Below are 19,455 nucleotides of genomic sequence, written 5' to 3' on the forward strand. Positions count from 1 at the left end.
TGAATATTTTCCCATAATCCTAACCAGATACAACACAAGACTATTGAGTAGCATATTCATACATATCAAAAATGAGCTTTTATATGCATAGGTCTCAATATAGTATCCATGTTTCAAGAAGTATCATGTCCATATCTAGTAACCAAAACACATGTAGGTTTATCCAAACCAAATTATTGATTAAGCTCCAAAAATCATAATTGTACTCACACCTCTTTAAGATGTCTTTGTTGTCCTCTTCTTCCCTTGGAAGAATTAAAGATCTATCTAAGATATGATTCCCTGTTTTTGTCTCTAGTATGAAATTGCCGATCTCTACAGAGAATGCATTTATCAATTTTCAATGTCTTTTCTCATTCAATCAATCCATACAAATATAGAACTCAAAGGGCATAAACACAAACAGACATGACAGTTAGATGAGTAGTCTCATTGACGAGACATGATGCATGGACTTAATTAATTAAATGACCCGATTATGACCAGATGTGATTAATCATCAAGCCCTATGTTTATTGAGCATGTTAATGTGCAACAAGATAAATATTTAGCCCCTCGATCTGATGAATAAATAGCATCATTTTCTCGACGCATTCAAGATTGAAATAGTCAGGAGTTCCTAACCTCACTCTTTGAAAGGTAATCGAATATTTCATCCTTGGTTTCATCAGATTTATATTTCCCGAAATTCCCACTAACACTATAATTTCTCAACACTCCCTCTTAGCTAGGAAGACAACAAGGTATGAATAAGTTAGATTTTGCACAACACGTGATATCAAGGATTATATAAAATATCAAGTCATCATGATACTTGTATATGCTAGTTATCGTATATGCATTGATACCACGTCGCATGATGTCTACCATAACATGTCATGGCATGTCTACGAACATTACACCACATAATGTCCAACACGATTATCTCATTCAAACTATATTGATATATAGCAAATATCAAGTTAGCATGATATCAATCAATTAGTCCAAGAGACATTAACTATCAAGACATTCTCATGAATATTAGGTCGACATGATATTCGTCATGATAATAAACATTGTAAAGTCGTCACCTTACAATGTTGAATAAAAGTGTACATTATTAGAGAGATTGTCACCTTTCAGTAATGTACACAAGGGGCCCATTAAGTCATAGAGTTACACATATGACAAAAGGGCTTACACAGAGTCATCATGGATTCTCTCACATGGTGTTGTTGTGGCGTCACACACATGACATCGACCATGAACTATATCAAAGGGTGGATCCATCATAAATACTTCAAAAGGGTTTCAATTTAAGCTTCTCTCTCAAAGAGAAGAATCTGATAAAGTTCATTTCAAGGAATCACTAATGCTAAGACTCCTTAGCAAGGGCTTCAATCTAGCCTCCAAATGCACAAATTTTACTTTGGTATGAACCCTGGTGAGAACATCAGCCATTCATTCTTTTACTGATAATTTACCTTGCCTAGAAACCATCTCCATGAGCTACTCCTTCTATTTCACTATGATCAAAGATCCACTTGGCAGATATTTTCGCAACTCTCTTAAACCTAATCATGACATTATTCATTGGAGTAGTTTCTTGTACACAAATATACTTGTCTGATTTCATAGTAACATGAGTGAATGTAATAAACTATGGATGTATCCCCAATCTTGGTGATACCAACATTTATGATAATGTTGCATCTATCTAGAGCTCCAAGTACATGCATCAACCTTTCTGATCCCCTCATCCAAGGTTTCCTCTGGCAAATTATCAAAACTCCCTTTGACCCAATATAATCCTCAATGGTCAATTGAAACAAATCCTCTATACGCTTCATCTATCACAGAAGGATAATTCTTACATGATCCCAATCATAGAAGTTTTCTTTCTTCAAAGAACACACTATCTAGCATGATCTATGACTTGAGGTTGACTCTTGCACAATTTTTGGTAGTATACATAATGTACCATTCTTCTTTTCCTGTAAAAACATCCCCGAAGACAAAGGAAAAGATCAAGGCAGATAGCTACTCCATCTCCATGAGCTACTCCGAATTCACTATGATCAAAGATCCACTTGGTAGATCTTTTAGCAACTCTCTTTGTCATGATCACAACATGGAGTAGTTTCTTGTACACAAATATACTTGTCTGATTTCATAGTAACATGAGTGAATGTAATAAACTGTGGATGTATCCCCAATCTTGGTGATAACAACATTTATGATAATGTTGCATCTATCTAGAGCTCCAAGTACATGCATCAACCTTTCCGGTCCCCTCATCTAAGGTTTCCTCTGGTAGATTATCAAAACTCCCTCTGAGCCAATATAATCCTCAATGGTCAATTGAAACAAATCCTCTAGACGCTTCATCTATCACAGAAGGATAATTCTTACATGATCCCAATCATAGAAGTTTTCTTTCTTCAAAGAACACATTATCTAGCATGATCTATGACGTGAGGTTGACTCTTGCACAATTTTTGGTAGCATACATAATGTACCATTCTTCTTTTCCTGCAAAAACATCCCTAAAGACAAAGGAAAAGATCAAGGCAGATGGCTCTTTATAGTATGCATAGAAATACAAATAATAGAGAGACTACAGTAAGTAGATGAATATAATAGTCAATGATAGAAAATACTTATCTATACATCAACACTTTGATACAAGTTGCTCCAATAAAGGTCCATATGCATCAAATCTGAAAATGCCTCCACATAAGCATTTGCCAAACAATGGGAATGAGACATTGGTTATTATTCCTCCCACAATGTGATATTCTCACTTATTCCATTTTATAGATTTTTCAGTCACTATCAACTTCAATGGGAGACAATCATGTATGAAGGATATCAGCCTCTAACTTTGTTAGTCATCAACCTCTATATCTGAAACAACCATCAGATGACTTGAAACCTCAAATATCCAAATAATCTGAAATATTTGCACATAAATTCTTTTCTTTATGAGATTGGTCTTATGTCTTGAGAATTTTGCTTCATTTGATAGAGTTCAACCTTAAACTAATAATCTATTAGTTATTATGCTACTCACACTTCCCTTTCATAAGAATATTGATTTCTTTGACAATGATAAATTCAATCATCACATTCTTTTATGATTAACAAATCTAGGTATTAATCTGATTTGAAGCCATTAGTTACTTCCCTTTTTACATCTTTTCTTTAGTTCCAAATCTTCATGTTCGAATGTTGTGGTTTAAGAAGAACTTAATCATATTATGATTGGCGGTTTAAAGTCATACTAAAAATTTCCAAAATTTTGAATGACCTATCTGAACTGAATTTCCAACTTTTTGTCATGCTGTGAATTTCTTAATTTAGTCAACTTCTTATCTTATCTCAGCTCGCTCATAGATTAAGAACTGAGCGTATTAGTTCTATCGGAAGATTGAAGCAACTTAGTGATAATACAACTCATCTGCTTCTTCACCAGCTTTATAATGTATTGGCTTTTGAACAAACTTTTCCAAATTCTCTAAACCACTGACTAGTGAATTATCATAATAAATAGCGTTGACCTTAATTTAAACAATAAACTGTAAGCTAGCCCTCAAAGCCCGAAGGCCGAAGCTGCTCCTAAGCCAAGAGGCTTTCACAAGATCACACAACTATCATTGAATGGGTACCAATTTGCTATGTTCTCTGTTGCATCCACAACTATATCATATTTGCCAACAATGTCCAATACACTTGCAGTGCTTAATGCACCTGTCAAAGCAGATTATTTATCAAAACAACATCGTAATTGATAATGAGACAAAGGAATCCACAAGATGCAAGGTATAATGTAGCAGGTGGTCCCAATCCTCCAGCACCAACAAGTAATCCTGTAGACTTCAAGATTTTGATTGACCTTGAACTCCAAATGCTAGCACTAACAAATGGCATTTGTATCTCTGAATCATCTGTGCTCTGAAGCTATGGTCGTTCAGTCTCCCACCTACAATTTTTATTAGAATGGCACTTTGCTGATAGTACATGTGTATCATTTAATGGAATGACTTCTCTCTTAAGGAGATCGACCGTGTATGAAGACTCTTCTGGTTGCATTGTTATTTGTGGCAATTGTTTATAAATGGAACCATTCAATGTATTGCAATGCATATATATTTACAGGGGTATGAAGGAGGATTGCACTGAATATGACTATTATGTGATGTCTATAGAAACCAGTGCTTCTAATATTGCTGAGAATGACTTGTTTTTATAGCTGCTCACACAGAGGTCAACCTTCTTACAATAGAAACTCTAAACTAACTTCTTACCAGGTTTGCAATAACACGTAGGATTTCTTGTGGAATTCGAACTTGAGACCTTGCAATTCCAATTATGGATGAAGCAGGGAAAGAGGGTGAAATTTAATTATATGTGATGAGAGCAGAAGCCATAGGTCCTCCCCAATGTAGATACTTTGAGTCACACTTGTTTTCTAATTTCCCCATGACTATTCAACACTATAGTTTGCAATGATAACAAGTGGAATATGAATCAACGATATGAGTAGTTGATAGCATAGACTGAGAGATTTGTTGGATTTAACATTCATCAATAGATCATATTTGTCTGTTTATCAGCAAGAGATTGTCTATGAGTGCATTCAAGATACCAAGTTCTTCCCTTAACATTTCCATATTGATATTCTAATATTTTGCACAGTATGTATTATCTTCTTGCCATGGTTTTAAGAGTGTCTATATCATCTGCAGGTGCCTTACACAACCACTACAGTGTAAATGGCATCCTTTATATGTTTCAACCTAAGTGTATTGCAGATTTATTTAAAACAAAGAGTTGTGAGCCAAAGAGGAATGGTACCATTAAATTCCTGAAAAACTTCCACTGCAATAATTTAGCTATTATTTTCAATCACAACTGTAGAAGTCCACGGCTGGATGATTTGAATCATTTTCCAGTAATCTTCATTGTTGTGTTTATAAAACTAGTCTAGAACATGCATGCTATTTAGCACTTCCATGAGATCGAACTTGCTCTGATACCATGTTTTTGTCACTGGTTTGAAATTGCCGATCTGTAGAGAGAATGCATTTATCAATTTTCAATGTATTTTCTCATTCAATAGATCAATACACATAGAACTAAAAGGACATAAACACGAACAGACATGACAGTTCGATGAGTAATCTCATTGAAGAGACATGATGGATGGACTTAACTAGTTAAATGACCCAATTATGATCAGGTGTGATTAATCATCAAGCCCTATGTTTATCGAACATGTTAACACAACCACTACAGTGTAAATGGCATCCTTTATATGTTTCAACCTAAGTGTATTGCAGATTTATTTAAAACAAGGAGTTGTGTGCCAAAGAGGAATGGTACCATTAAATTCCTGAAAAAATTCCACTGCAATAATTAAGCTATTATTTTCAGTCACAACTGTAGAAGTCCACGGCTTGATAATTTGAATCATTTTCCAGTAGTCTTCATTGTTGTGTTTATAAAACTAGTCTAGAACATGCACACTGTTTAGCACTTCCCTGAGATTGAACTTGCTCTGATACCATGTTTTTGTCTCTGGTTTGAAATTGCCGATCTGTGGAGAGAATGCATTTATCAATTTCCAATGTCTTTTCTCATTCGATAGGTCAATACACATATAGAACTCAAAGGGCATAAACACAAACAGACATGACAGTTCGATGAGTGGTCTCATTGAAGAGACATGATGGATGGACTTAACTAATTAAATGACCCAATTATGATCGGGTGTGATTAATCATCAAGCCCTATGTTTATCGAACATGTTAAAGTGCAACAAGATAAATATTTAGCCCCTCAATCTGATGAATAAATAGCATCATTTGCTCGATGCATTCAAGATTGAAATAGTCAAGAGTTTGTAACCTGATTCTAAGAGAAAGGTAATCGAATATTTCATCCTTGGTTTGATCAGATCTGTATTTCTCTGAATTCTGACTGACGCTATAATTTCTCAACATTCCCTTTGTTCACTGGTGTTCTCTAGCTGATCGCATTGCTCTTTGACCCTTAGAAGAATTAGTCTTGTTCGGCTAGCAAGCTTCTTTTCCTGGGTAGCTCTATGTAACCAATCTTCATTCAACATTTGGCAATGTTTTATATCAGCTATTCCAAAGAACACAAGGTTAGACTAATGGTGGGATGTATCATCCACATCATCATGTCTAATGCATGTATGTAGTGTACCACCAATGATAGGTTGCATATCACAAGCTCTAACCTTTGATGTGAAAAGTCATATGTTGCCTAAGACCCATGCGTTCCTCTATTGATGTTGTAATTGTCCTCTTGAACTTGCCCTTCTTTTGACTGTGATTGAGATTCTAATTCAAAATTCATTTCTTCTTCTTCTTTTCTTATGTAATATCTATCAAAAGATTCGGTAGCCTTGACCAACTCAAGTTCAATTAAATATTCAGAAAAAATTATGATAACCTCCACCTTTACAGGAATAGCCAACCTTGACGAATTTTGATATTCCTAAAATGTTTTAAAATTCTTCCTCTTTTAATATCTGTTACACCACTTAGCAATTTTAGTGGCAGCAATTTCATTTTCCAGTCCTTCCATTTCTGTTTCCATTGGGTTTCTTCCAATTCCTTCCACTTGTTGTCCAAATCCCTTCGTTGCCAGATTTGTGCCATTTAGGTCGGATCCGGATCCAGACTTGGATCTGTGAGGATCCGGGCAGGATTCTCAATCCTGCCTGTGGATCTGTCAGGGTCGGTGGCCCGCGGATCCTGACAGATCCACAGGCAGGATTGAGGGGTCGGATCCTAATGGATCCAAGCTGCAGCACAAGGATTCAGCTCAGATCTGCGTGAATCCACAGCAAACCAAGAGGCGAAAAATAAAAAATGGTTTGCCCAATAGAAATTTTTTATGTTTGTTTTTTGCTCTAAACCTTAAAAAAACCCCTTTTATTCATGATGCAAGTTCATTTGCTCTTTATTTTTCTCTCTCATAGTTGCTAGTTTGAAGTAAAGTACTAGTTTCGTAGATGCACACTAGCATCATAGATTCATACTATGAAATGATTTAGTTTTAGAAGTATGTATATTTCTCTTATTTTTAAGTATATATATATATATATACATCCTCCACGAATCATTATTGGGAAAAACAAAAATCCTGAATCCACGGATCCGATTCACGTGCCCAAATCGGATTCGTTTTACAAATCGGCAACTAAGTCCAAAATGACTTCTTGTATTGTATGTGTACAGTTCAAACCCAGGAAAGTGCATAGAACCACTTTCTACTAACATGCATTGGATAAGGAGCAAAAAGAAACCATAATTTCTCACATGCAACTGTAAAAGCTCACGTGCATTTTAAAAATCTTGACATGCAACTGGAAAAGTCTGCATGCAAACCAAAATCTTGACATGCAACTAGCAAAATCAATTGAAACCCTCATAGGCTGGCAGGTTTATTGTGCTCTGATACCACTGAAATATCATTAAGACTATTGTCAATAGCAGGTAAAAATCACAGTTGAAGCCAAAAAGACAATTTATTCATGAGGTTTCCATAGACTCGTCAAAAATTTATTTCATACAATAAGAGCACCAAAATAATCAAACTAGTAAATAATTCTCGGTTGGAAACTCCAACTAATGTTTTAATTTCAGATCATGGATACAAAACATACTTATTTTATTGCATGACACTCAGGCCTACAAATTTGATAACTGCAGATAAAAATCAAACCCAAAACAACTTTTGCGGTATTTTCTGCTCCTGTAGCTGATGTTCGATCTGAATTTGTAGTAATGGCAGCCTTAATACTTGCTGCGGGAGATTCCTTCACCAGTACATTGTGAGTCCCAAATGATAACTACGCTGCCTTCTGTATAGAACCAACAAATTACTGTTGACCTGGGACTGCATCCAGGGTTTTGTCCTGTAAATCTCCGGCAATCGCAGAGAATACCATAAGTGCTGAAGAGCTAAATTTCACAAATAAAACATAATAGAATCCATGTCTTCTGATTGCCCTCAGTCCCCTTATAAAGACTCCCCTTCCAAAAAGCAGCGAACTCCTCCATAAATCCTGACTTCTAGGTGACTTGACTTAGCATTAAGTTTACCATTTATTAGAAACTCTTCCAAGAATAAGTCGCCACAAAAATTCATTTACGAATTATAGTGGCCTCACGTCTATGACTGAAAATAGGAACTTAAAGAGTGGCCTCATCATGAATAACTCACATAATATTTGCTGGGACATTAGCTTTTTGTCCTCTTATTTAATCAATCATTTTATACCCGTATTAGTCTCTTGGTTGCATATTGAAAATATCACATAATCTCCAAGTATTTTATTTATTTATTAAATTCTCTTTAATGATGATTTCCCTTGAGTTAGTACTAAATGACTTTATTTAAATTACTGTTGAAATAAAGTTTAGGGGCTGCAACTTCATGTAATGAAGACTGCTGTAACTTCTCATTTTGGTGGGGACATGACAATGGCAAGCCAAAGAAATATTTATAGCTTTTTTTTTTTTTGCTTTGTTGCAGATTCTGTATGCCTTAGTATGGTGGTCTATTGGAAGCATTATTACAATTTATAAAAATAATACACGAAGGCCAAGAGAGACCCACTTTGCAAAGGTCATGTTATAAATAAATGTGGCAAACCATTTTTGGCTGTGCGGAATTGGTTTATATGGGGTTGATTGAAGAGCATTTGACTAATGAAGGAATTATTGATAACGGCCAACCTCCCTCAATTACCGAGAACAGCTTTCATTGCCAAACTTAAAGCTACTGCAAATAAAGTCCTAAGAGCCTAGCTCCTTTATTTATTCCCACCAAAAGTTCACAAAAGAAAATTCCAATACCTTGATTTGTCTCCACCAGTAGAAAAATCAGCAGGTGCAACAATGCTGGACATTAACCTAGCATGAAATGATACTGTCCTGGTCTACAATAAACAACAGGAGGCAAGAGCCCATCACAAGTACCTAGTGAACATCATTGAGAAACTGCTAGTCACACACAAGCATGGTTCTAGTGTTAATTGTTGAGTTTCTGGTGTCTGGTAGTCTCAATAATTTCCAAAAAGCTCATTGAAAGATTTTCTACCGTTCATCTCCAGGGATACATCTGACCATATTTTATGTTATTGTAGTTGTTGAAAAGTAGAGAATATAAATAGGCTATAGCTATATACTGATATCCAATATGTGAAAAACTTATAAGTAAATAGCTTATATTATGTGATGAAACTATTTTCATGGTCCCCAATAAATCCCTCCCTACTTCATCAAAAGAGAGTATAATCATTCAACCTTCAAATTAATAAATGCAATATTTGTTAACTGTTACAGTTGACAGCTGCATAACATTTGCAAATAAATAATTTTAAAATAGTGAATGAATACATAGTTAGTTCTCCAACAGGCAAGCAACTGCCAACACTCAATATTGAACTAGTTTGATTACACCTGGAATTGACAAATGGATTGTCAGACTGTACATTTTGCATGCTAAGATGATTTAACTATGGGCATTTAACACAGTTATGTAATGTAAAAGAATCATTGTGAAGCATGGAGAGGCAATAAGGAAAAAAGTGTGTGAAATAAAACTTGTAAACATCCTGTAGATCATTGCTATAGCATAAAAACATGTTTTTGTTGATTCAAGATTCCCCTGAGAAGGTGCAGATCATTGTGAACAAAAGGAAATAACTAGATTTTTCGAAATTGCTGATGCAAAAATCTCAAATATATCCCAATCAACACAAATCAGCATTTTTTTAGAAAACAGTAAAAAACTATTTTCCAATATTTTGGCCCTTTTTTGGTTAAAAAGTTTCAAGATGTTTATAGAATTTTTATTTGCTTCATGCTCTGATTTCTTTTCTACATTACTAAAACTCTGACTCAATTTTTTCCCAATTATTTGATAAAAACTTTATTTTTTGGTTTGCCAAGTTATTTCCAAACAGATTTTTACTTTCATGTTTGGAAGCAAATGTTATGGTTGTAGCTTCTATCGAATTGATTTTAACAAGAGATACCTTGTTGATGGTAAATCATCTTTAAGATAAATATCTTATATATATTATATATGTAATATAATATATATTATACATTATATATTATTATATAATAATATAATAATATATTACATATATGGTTATTCATATTACTATTATATTAATATGTTAACTAGTGATGATTAAACATAAGACCTGTCTCTTCATGAGACATGTCTCCTCTCATATTTATAAGCCTTCATTTGCATTTGAAACATCACCAATACAATGGCAATTGTTAGTACATTTGCAGCGATCCTACAAACTAACAAGGTATCAGAGCCAGGTTCCTTCTATAAAGCCTAAATAGCTTGAAGGTAAATCTACAACATTGCTAAACTGTGTGCCATCGACTACAAATGAGATAAGACCAATCTTGACTGGAGGAAACTATATCGTTATTATGATTTATAATTTGCAAAAGATGTTGTTGAAGTGGATTGTTCGTATCTTACAAGAGAGGAAGATAATGACAGATACATTAAGAGATTCACATCGAAAGACAAACGAAAAACTTTGGCTGATCAAATCGATTATCCTTTCAACCATCGCCTCAATGCCTTGTTCTTCAAGAGAGTAAACGGTAATCTATTAAGAGAGAAGAAGAATACGATGATGCAATGGAAGGGAAGAGGAGATTCCTCGAAAGAAGAGAAACGAAGGAGAATGTGGGCTTTTGAACGAGTGCATAAGCTAGAAGAGGAGGATGCGGTTGTCTTGTTTAGTAAAAGAATATGCTACATTTCAGTGGCTGCGAGGGCCCTCTTGTCAATGCTTGGAGTGCATTCCCCTATTCACCAAATCGACAGAAAAGAAGAGGGAAATAATATATCCCACAGATAGAATGGGGGAGATAATAAAAGTTAAATAACCTGATAAGAAATAAATTGAAGATGAATAAGGCATACGATGCAACAACTAATTGCAAACATGGCATCACAGTGGAAGGCATTTGTGAGACTGTGAAGGGACCAAAACAAATATTAAATACCCTCAATATGGTAATAAGTGAAAGGGAGATCATATTAAAAGAGAACATCAATTGCAGGAAAATAGCACGAAAAACATATATGACATTCATTTTTCATTGACCAGACCAAGAAATATAATGCCATTGAATGTGAAATAGAATAAGGAAATCACGATAGAATGTGTAACCCAAGGTATTATGACCGCCAATGCAAATCAAACATCATGTCATTTAGGGATTGCGCCAGTCAGTGACCCTACCAAATCTAAATTGTAAGAGCCACACAAACATTGGGAAATGGAACATATGAGGAAAAGGAAGATAATACTACCATCATGAAAATACATAGACCCCATACATCAGGCACAAATGCCACATCATAAGGAGATTGTCATTAATATTATGAAAGGACTTTTTTGATAGAAGCAAAAGGCAAAAGTACCACATTACAATTAAACAGGTCCAAAATGCATATGGTGATTTTTGACTAATCACCCAATTGGAGTAGATAACACATAAGAAGGTACGTATTTATCTATTTCATTGTGAATATGCATTTAAGTGAATATTGATTGAGAATTGGTTAGAGAGTATATTTCATATCAAAATGAGGAAATAATAGATTAAAATATATTATTTAAATTAGATATTTATTTGATCTATATTATAGTCGAAATTATAGTCGAAATTATATAAAGATTAATATGCTATATGTGTGTGTGTAACTAGATTATTATGAATTCTCGTTTTATAAATGTAAAATCATTTTCTCACGATTGCAGATTATTGGATATAAATCTATATTAAAGTATAAATATATGAAAAATATTGCTGAGAAATATAATTATGTTATAGGCATGAGTTAAATTACTATCATCCTAACTAATGTTAACATTCTTATTTTTATTTATAAGAGCTATGTGCCTTGATCTTTTCTTCCGAGAATGTTATTGTAGGAAGGAGATTTAAGTACTCTCTATGCAACCTCTGAAAACTCTCTTCTATTTTCTAGTGCAATCTATTCCCACATTTTATGTCTGATGAAATATATGAAGTGCATCTCCACTTAAATCGCAAAATGTTTTCAGAACAAACAATGCCTTCACGGTACCTGAAATGCACTCTAAGGCAAATCTACACTAGTGCAAGATGAAATAATTCACTGTAATGGCCAAAACTATTACAATGTAGCAATCAATTTGAATGAATCTAAAGACTTCTCGAAATGCTTGTCTGTTTGGAAATGACACATCGAAGTTTGGCTAAGTAATATGATGAATTGAATATACCATCGTCAACATTCTAAATGCACGTGGAGAATCTACATTAAAAGATTAATTGATATTATTCCTTCCCCGGAAAATAAATATAGATTGACAACTATCATTTTATATTTGGTTGAGAACATACGAAATCAATGACAGATGTAAGCTTGAAGTAATTTATTGATGCTAGTTGAAGAGTTACAATATATAACGGTTCTCAAATATCAAATACCTACATGACCAAAGGATGATTACAAGAAACCATTACAATATCTAACTAATTGATGATTAATCAAGGAAGATTATCATTAATCAAACAAAAATTTCTATTGTTCGATTGATTGGCAATTTGGAAAGTGATGTCACTAACCTATAAGGCAAGGAAGAAAATGTGAACAAATATTGTTCTAGGAAACAACCTATCATTACAATATGCAAGATTTAAAGAAGATAATCAATACTTTGTACGAAGTTACTTATTGCCAATCTTCCTATGATAAGGTTCTAGTACAAGAGTTTGAGGATGTCAAGTTAAATTTCTTCATTAGTACTAATGATAACATGACAATGATTCCTTTCTAAGATTATTCTAAGAAGAAATAACGGTCTAAAGTGGTTGAGTTTGAGGATGGTTCTCATAATGTAAAGTGAGATGTAGCTTCATACTAAAAGAATAAGATATATCTACTTTTGATTTAAACAAGAAGAGAATATTTTATTTATGAGGAAGGAATTAATCCCAAATCCCTTGGGAGATTTTGTTACAGAGTTTGTCCTGGAAATTACTATTGGTTATGTTAGGGCTAGAATGTAGAGAGCTATTCAAAATACATGATCCATCTTGGTTTTCTTAAGTGGATGTTGATTTGGAAGCAATGTCAATACTCATGTGCCTCTATTAATAAGCTTAATGAATGTTTGGATCTTTCATTGGACTAAAAGATCAAACTAAAAAGAAGATTAATACTTGCAAAGAAAAAGTTAGTGATAGAGGTTGATATCATTCATGGATGATTGTCTCTCATTAGACTTGATATTGATTGAAAATCATATAAAAAATGAAGTATGTGGGAATTTTACATTGTGGGGGGATGAATAATTACCCAATGTTTCATTCCCATATGGACCTTCATTGGAGAAATTAGTTTCATGGATATCCCATGTGCAGATAAGCATTATTATCTTTTACATCTATCTACTCATTATAGTCTCTCTCTTATTTGTATTGCTATATGTACTATATGAACTATTTATCCTTGATCTTTTCCCTTGTATCTAAAGATGGTCTTGCAGGAAAAGAAGATTGTTACCTTACACTTGCTATCAAATATTGTGCAGACTCAATCTTATGACAATAGCTTCGAAGTTGTGATCTGGAATTCATTAGTCATCTGATGATCAGGCTATATAAAGTGAGAATCTTGAAGCAAATATCCGTGATGACTCATATTATGAGTATCCCTCTATATTAAGAGGGAGTCTGACTGCATGATTTTGATGTGCCTACCTCTATGATGAAGTAATGACTTATCACCAGAAAGTCAGGAAGATTGATATCAGACTCAAAGGGAGTTTGACAGGCATTCTTGTGCGAAGAGAGCCTCTAAAGGAGTAACTACTAAACTTGACTTCCCAGGATCATTGTTCAGAGAGAGAATTTTGAGGTAAATTCTTTGTAAATGATATCTTCTCTATGAGGAGAAGTTCTAAGTGAAATTCCTCGTAATGCATTCTTCTTTGTAAGAGAGAATTGACATGAAAGCCTTTGTACCACCCTTTGACTTGGTTCATGGTGGTTACTATTTTGCATATGATATGTAATGAAAGGTGACAATCTTTCATGTGTGTAAGGTCACTATTGTAAGTTGACGACCTTATCAATAGTTTGACCTATCTCCTAGATACACTACATTAACTTGTAGCACCTAAATATGTTGGATGTCTAGAAGCAAATGTTATCATGGTTCTTTGGGCCAGATTTTGCCAGGCGCCATGATAACCAACTCATCATGGTTCTTTGGGCCAAATTTTGTTGGACACCATGATAACCAACTTGTTATGGTTCTTTGGGCCGGATCTTACCGGACCCCATAGTTACTACTATAGACCACACTTAAAGATGGTGTTTTAAAGTTATGGAAATTGCTTCAATTGTGTGTAATGAAAGGTGAGAAATTTAGCCTCATAGTGAATTGAATATCATATTGAGATGACATCTCTTCATATTCTTGAGAGCATGTGTTCTATAAATCCTCCCTAGCTAAGAGGGAGTGTTAAGGTTGTAGCTTCTGTCGGACTGATTTTAACATGACATACCTTGTTGATGGTAAATCATCTTTAAGATAAATAGCTTATATATATATATATATATATATATATATATATTAGATAAATAGTAATATAATAGTAATATAAATAACCATATATGTAATATATTATATATTATTACATTATAATATAATAATATATTACATATATGGTTATTTATATTACTATTATATTAATATGTTAACTAGTGATGATTAACCGTAGAGACATGGAGACATGTCTCCTCCTCTTATATTTATAAGCCTTCATTTGCATTTGGAACACAATCAATACAATGGCAATTGTTAGTACATTTGCAGCGATCCTAGAAACTAACAGCAAATGCATCAAATGAAATAATGTAAAGGAAAGAGGATTTCTACACAATTGTTTCTATGCACATTCATCAATAAGACATAATGTTGCATGTAGTTATAGTTAAGAAAATCATCCCAACTCATACAAGACAAGGAAACCAAAATATTGTCTTGCAGGAGTATGGTTGGGAGCTGGTTGACACCAATGAACAATCGTAGTGAAGAGAAACAGATAAACATATTTTTCTGCAAAAACAAGAGTTCAATCACATATTGAATTATAAAACTATATGCCAATTAAACCAATAAATTAACTAGTAAATCTCAATAGATGGCAACAAGTTGAGAAATATTATAGAAGCCAATGCCAACAGAAGAAGTGTTGTAAATTGTGACGATTATATCAATTTATGATCCAGGTAGTGATGCGATTAACAAATAATATGCATTATTCATGCTGATGGTGTATTCATGCTGATGGTGTAGAAAAGAAAAACGATGCATGCCATAAATCCACATAAGACAATAAGTCTTACTATTAGAAAACAAAAATAATGCTGTAAGTTTGGGAGTAATAATAATCAATCAATTAAAGAAGATAGTTTCCTAATGTTCATGTCTAAATGAAATTCAACCCTGGGCACCAAATCCTTCCACTCCTGGCTTAGAGCTCCAGTAGTTTCCCTCATTCCATATTATCAAAATCATTTTTCACTACATATCCATTTTACAGATCAACTCAAATGCGAAAAGAAATCGTAAAAGGGGGTTAATCACAGAATAAGAAGGATTGAAGTACTCACCAAAATAGTGAAAAGCAGCAATCTGCACGCAAAAACAAGAAAAACAATAATGTCAATTAACTGAAATCTTGTTTTCTGCAAAGAAACGTCAATGCAATTTTATTTACTATAAATGCAGCTGTAATCTCATTTAATGGAAAATGATGTAAATGCTACTAGAAAATAAGGCAATTCATATAATATCTTGCTGGTACTGCTTGAACTTTTACTCAACATAACCTAACGCACATAATGTTGCATGATATGAAGGAGACGAATAAAAACTGAAAAGTAAACTAAAAGGCCATGAGAAGTAAAAATCAAAAGCAAAATTTGACACTGAGATTCCTGCAACATCATGCACCAGGTCAGCCCCCACACTCCTCCCCAGCCTTGGTTTTTGCTCCCAATACTCCTTTCCTGCTGTTAAATGGTGGCGTTCTTAGCTCTTCTGGTAAAATCGAAGTATTGGGGTCTAAATGTTTGGTTTTGATTGTCTTGAGGCCTCTGTTGCCCTTTCTGCTGTTCTGGAAATCTGATCAGAGTTTGGCAATCTTTTCTTCTCGACATAATTCTCTATACTCGTAAGAAGTTTCTGATTCTAATTATGCTAAAAAAATTACATGCATTGAAGCTAATTGGAATTTTTATGTTTTTATAATAACTGATATTTTATATGTGTATAAAAGGCCAAAAATGCCTCAAACTTCCTTTGTATATGAAGAAAATTGCAAATGAGTACAGAGAATTGCATTGAGAGGAGAAGTCGGTCAACCAGTCAGATTTTCAAAACGGCTATCTATCTATCTATGATACAATATATCTGAAAACTATGAAAAATAACAGTGGTGTGTCTGTAGCTGTAGGTGAACAGGCCAATTTATACTCCATACTTGTTTGTGGTTAATTGAAATAAGTTATGATATTCATATCAGGATTCAACTGCATAGGTTTTTTGAGTCAAATTCATTTACACACAATGAGTACTAGTTCACATGAACCCAGTCTCTCATGAGAATTAATGGTCAACTTAGCACTCACTGCATCTTTAGGAGAAATAACTTCCTAATGCAAGACGTACACTGATGAAATATTAAAATGTAGGAAAGCAGAATAAATTAAACAGAATTTGAATGATGATAATTGTTAAAGATAGGCTGAGTATTGATTGATATGAAAAAATTTAATGGTAATTTACAACACCAAACCCACATTTGTAATGGAAATGACTCTAAATAGAGAAATTAGAAAGGAGACTAGGGCAAATTTTCCTGCACAGCCCCAATGTCTACTGCTGAAAAGGACAATGCAGATTAAGATAAGATTATTTCAGTGTAAACTAATTTGCTGAGCTAGACTAGAAATAATGCAGAAAGTGAAGGTTACGCACGGCATATACATACATATTCTGCAATTCGGCAGGGAAAATTGTTGAAAAAACCTTACACGTGTAATTTATAAAATATTAAAAACAAGATAATGTATGCAAAGTCGATGCAGTACCATGTTAAGTAGATAAAAGACGTGATCCTAAAGAAAACTGCACCTATATATGGACTCTGGAATGTGGCCCTGACAGAAAAAAATGGTGAATGAAAAAAATACCAAGGCATGGCTGTGCAATGTGATCTAGTGATGAATCTAAGGGAATTTACCGAAGCTCACGACTCATTCCAAGAAACCCTAACAAAACTTTTTAAAAAGGGCAAAATAAACGGGTACCATATTAACCCTTATATGAGATTTTCAACCATGCTTGAGAAACACTTCTCACATATCTCTAAATTCGGCTAATGGAAGTGTGGTGAGAGAAATCAGATAAGATTCTGCTGCGTAAGTAATTGACATTCTACCGTTGGACGTTGCACTATAATATCTTCAAAAGGCCCCTGTCCCCTGGGATGAGATGCTACCATAGGAAATTACATAAAAATCCCTTTCACATGATTCCCATGAAAAGCCAACTGCCAAAGGGAAGGGAAACTGAATCCTGCAACCAGATGTGGTAAAGTTACCCTCCATTAAGGGAAGGCTACAGCACAGGACTGCGGCGTGATATTTTCATTGTATATAAAATACATACAAGGCAACCAGTAATTATTGTTTTGAGGAAGGGAGGCTCTCCAAGAATAAGTTAGCTAGGCCTGTTTGAAAATGTATTATGGTATTTAATGCAAATCAGACAATGTAAATATGACCAATCCAACAAAATAATGGTATTACCGCTGTTTAAAAATGCAAATTAAGCGGGACGGGATATTTACAGAAAAAACCTAAAATTAAATCATATCGATGAAAAATAAGAAGCTCCCGGCATAAATAGTCAATGCACATTCCGAATTAACGAAAACAAAAAGGACCCGTGGACACAATTTGTAAACCATACATACAGGGAGTATCCGCGGTGATCGCACTGGTGAGATTCGTGTGCCACAGATTGCGATAATTCTGGCGCTGCTGCATCTTTTCCATGTACTGTGCCGACGCCATCTTAATCGTCCGAGTCTACACTTCCTGTGATGTTTAGCAAAGAAGCCCAAACGCCTGCAAGGAGGAGGAGATTTAAGGTGCGATGTCCATTGCCACTACGTGATATTAGCAGGCAAATGATAACAGTCAAAGGTGACCTGCAAGATTGACCTGGAACGGTTCAAAGAGAGGATCTTCTAGTTATTGATTGACTTTTGGCTGAACGAAATAACGCGTAAATGTTCTCTGATCTGTATACGAAATTTTCTACCCGCAAGAGACGCTGCCGAGGTTCGAACCTTGAACGCCCCGCCGAAGCAACGTGAGAGATCGTGCGGGCCTTTCTATTTGAAAATGTAGAAGGCCAGCGTGTACTTCTAGACTCATTTGAGGCGGGGCCCACATGCGACGACATACCCAACTTTGGCCCTCGGATGCTAACGAGTGCTTTTTCAATAGGTGAAATAGAAATAATTAGATGCAGAGTGGGTGACAATCTCTCACATTTGTAGAGCTTAAATTATACAAGTGATCACCAAAAAAAATAAAAAATTATAATCTTTGGGTCTATTGAACTACATTTTAGAAAATGTTAAGAAAGGGTTAAAAAAATGGTTATTTCAAAGTGTCATATATGACTACTTTGGCATTATTATTAATTATTCATCAAATAATAAAAAAAATCTAATGAATAAACTTAAGAATACTTAATCATGAATTAGATAGAGTTTGAATATGCTCGCATTTAGCACTTTAGCATTAGGAAGGGGTCTTATTGAATTTATTCAACACCTTGCCAAACACAAACAAGGCCACGTACATGAATACATTAGGGGGAGTGCATGTTTTAGGTTGAGGCCCAAAATGTTCCTTTTTTCATTGTTTTGAGCACTCCCTTTCATTCAACATCCTATTATGCTTCCTATGAAGGTTTATTGCACTCAACTAACTCATGTGGATGACTCTTGGTAGTGCCTCCACTCTAATTCACCTTTGTAATTTGTTGTCAATTTTGCTTTCCTCATTCCTACATACAACTTGATGTATATTTTCGTCACTTCTTTGTATTTCATCGAGGGTTTGATTGAACCAATTTTTTCACTTTATACTATGAAATCATTATATAGCATGTGAAATAAATAGAACGTTATATTTGTTAGGAATAAGGTGTCTCAACCTTGTATAATTCCTATTCTTATTATTTGTTTTGTAAAATGTATTTCTTGCAAATAATGTTGATGTGTCGACATCTTGAATTGTGTATAAG

General features: G+C 34.3%; 1 protein-coding gene across 4 annotated transcripts in view; it reads right to left on the reverse strand.

The window, feature by feature from the left end:
- LOC149542852 (uncharacterized) overlaps window positions 1-18,564 on the reverse strand; it is a 54,005-nt gene extending 35,441 nt beyond the window's left edge. The window contains exons 1-3 of one of the 4 annotated variants that reach the window (XM_089797747.1): window positions 18,460-18,564; window positions 18,110-18,359; window positions 15,741-15,762 (exon numbers count right to left, since the gene is read on the reverse strand). In XM_089797747.1, the coding sequence (XP_089653873.1) occupies window positions 15,741-15,762; window positions 18,110-18,209 (122 nt within the window). In that variant the 5' untranslated portion in view covers window positions 18,210-18,359; window positions 18,460-18,564. Of the gene's footprint in view, window positions 1-15,740; window positions 15,763-18,109 lie in introns of all 4 variants that reach the window. The other 3 variants (XM_089797746.1, XM_089797748.1, XM_089797749.1) reach the window with 3 other exon arrangements.
- Between the last annotated feature and the right edge of the window lie 891 nt (window positions 18,565-19,455).

This window comes from Cupressus sempervirens, chromosome 8 (assembly GCF_028749045.1).
Source record: "Cupressus sempervirens isolate cs-2001-9-10 chromosome 8, ASM2874904v1, whole genome shotgun sequence".
NCBI lineage: Eukaryota > Viridiplantae > Streptophyta > Pinopsida > Cupressales > Cupressaceae > Cupressus > Cupressus sempervirens.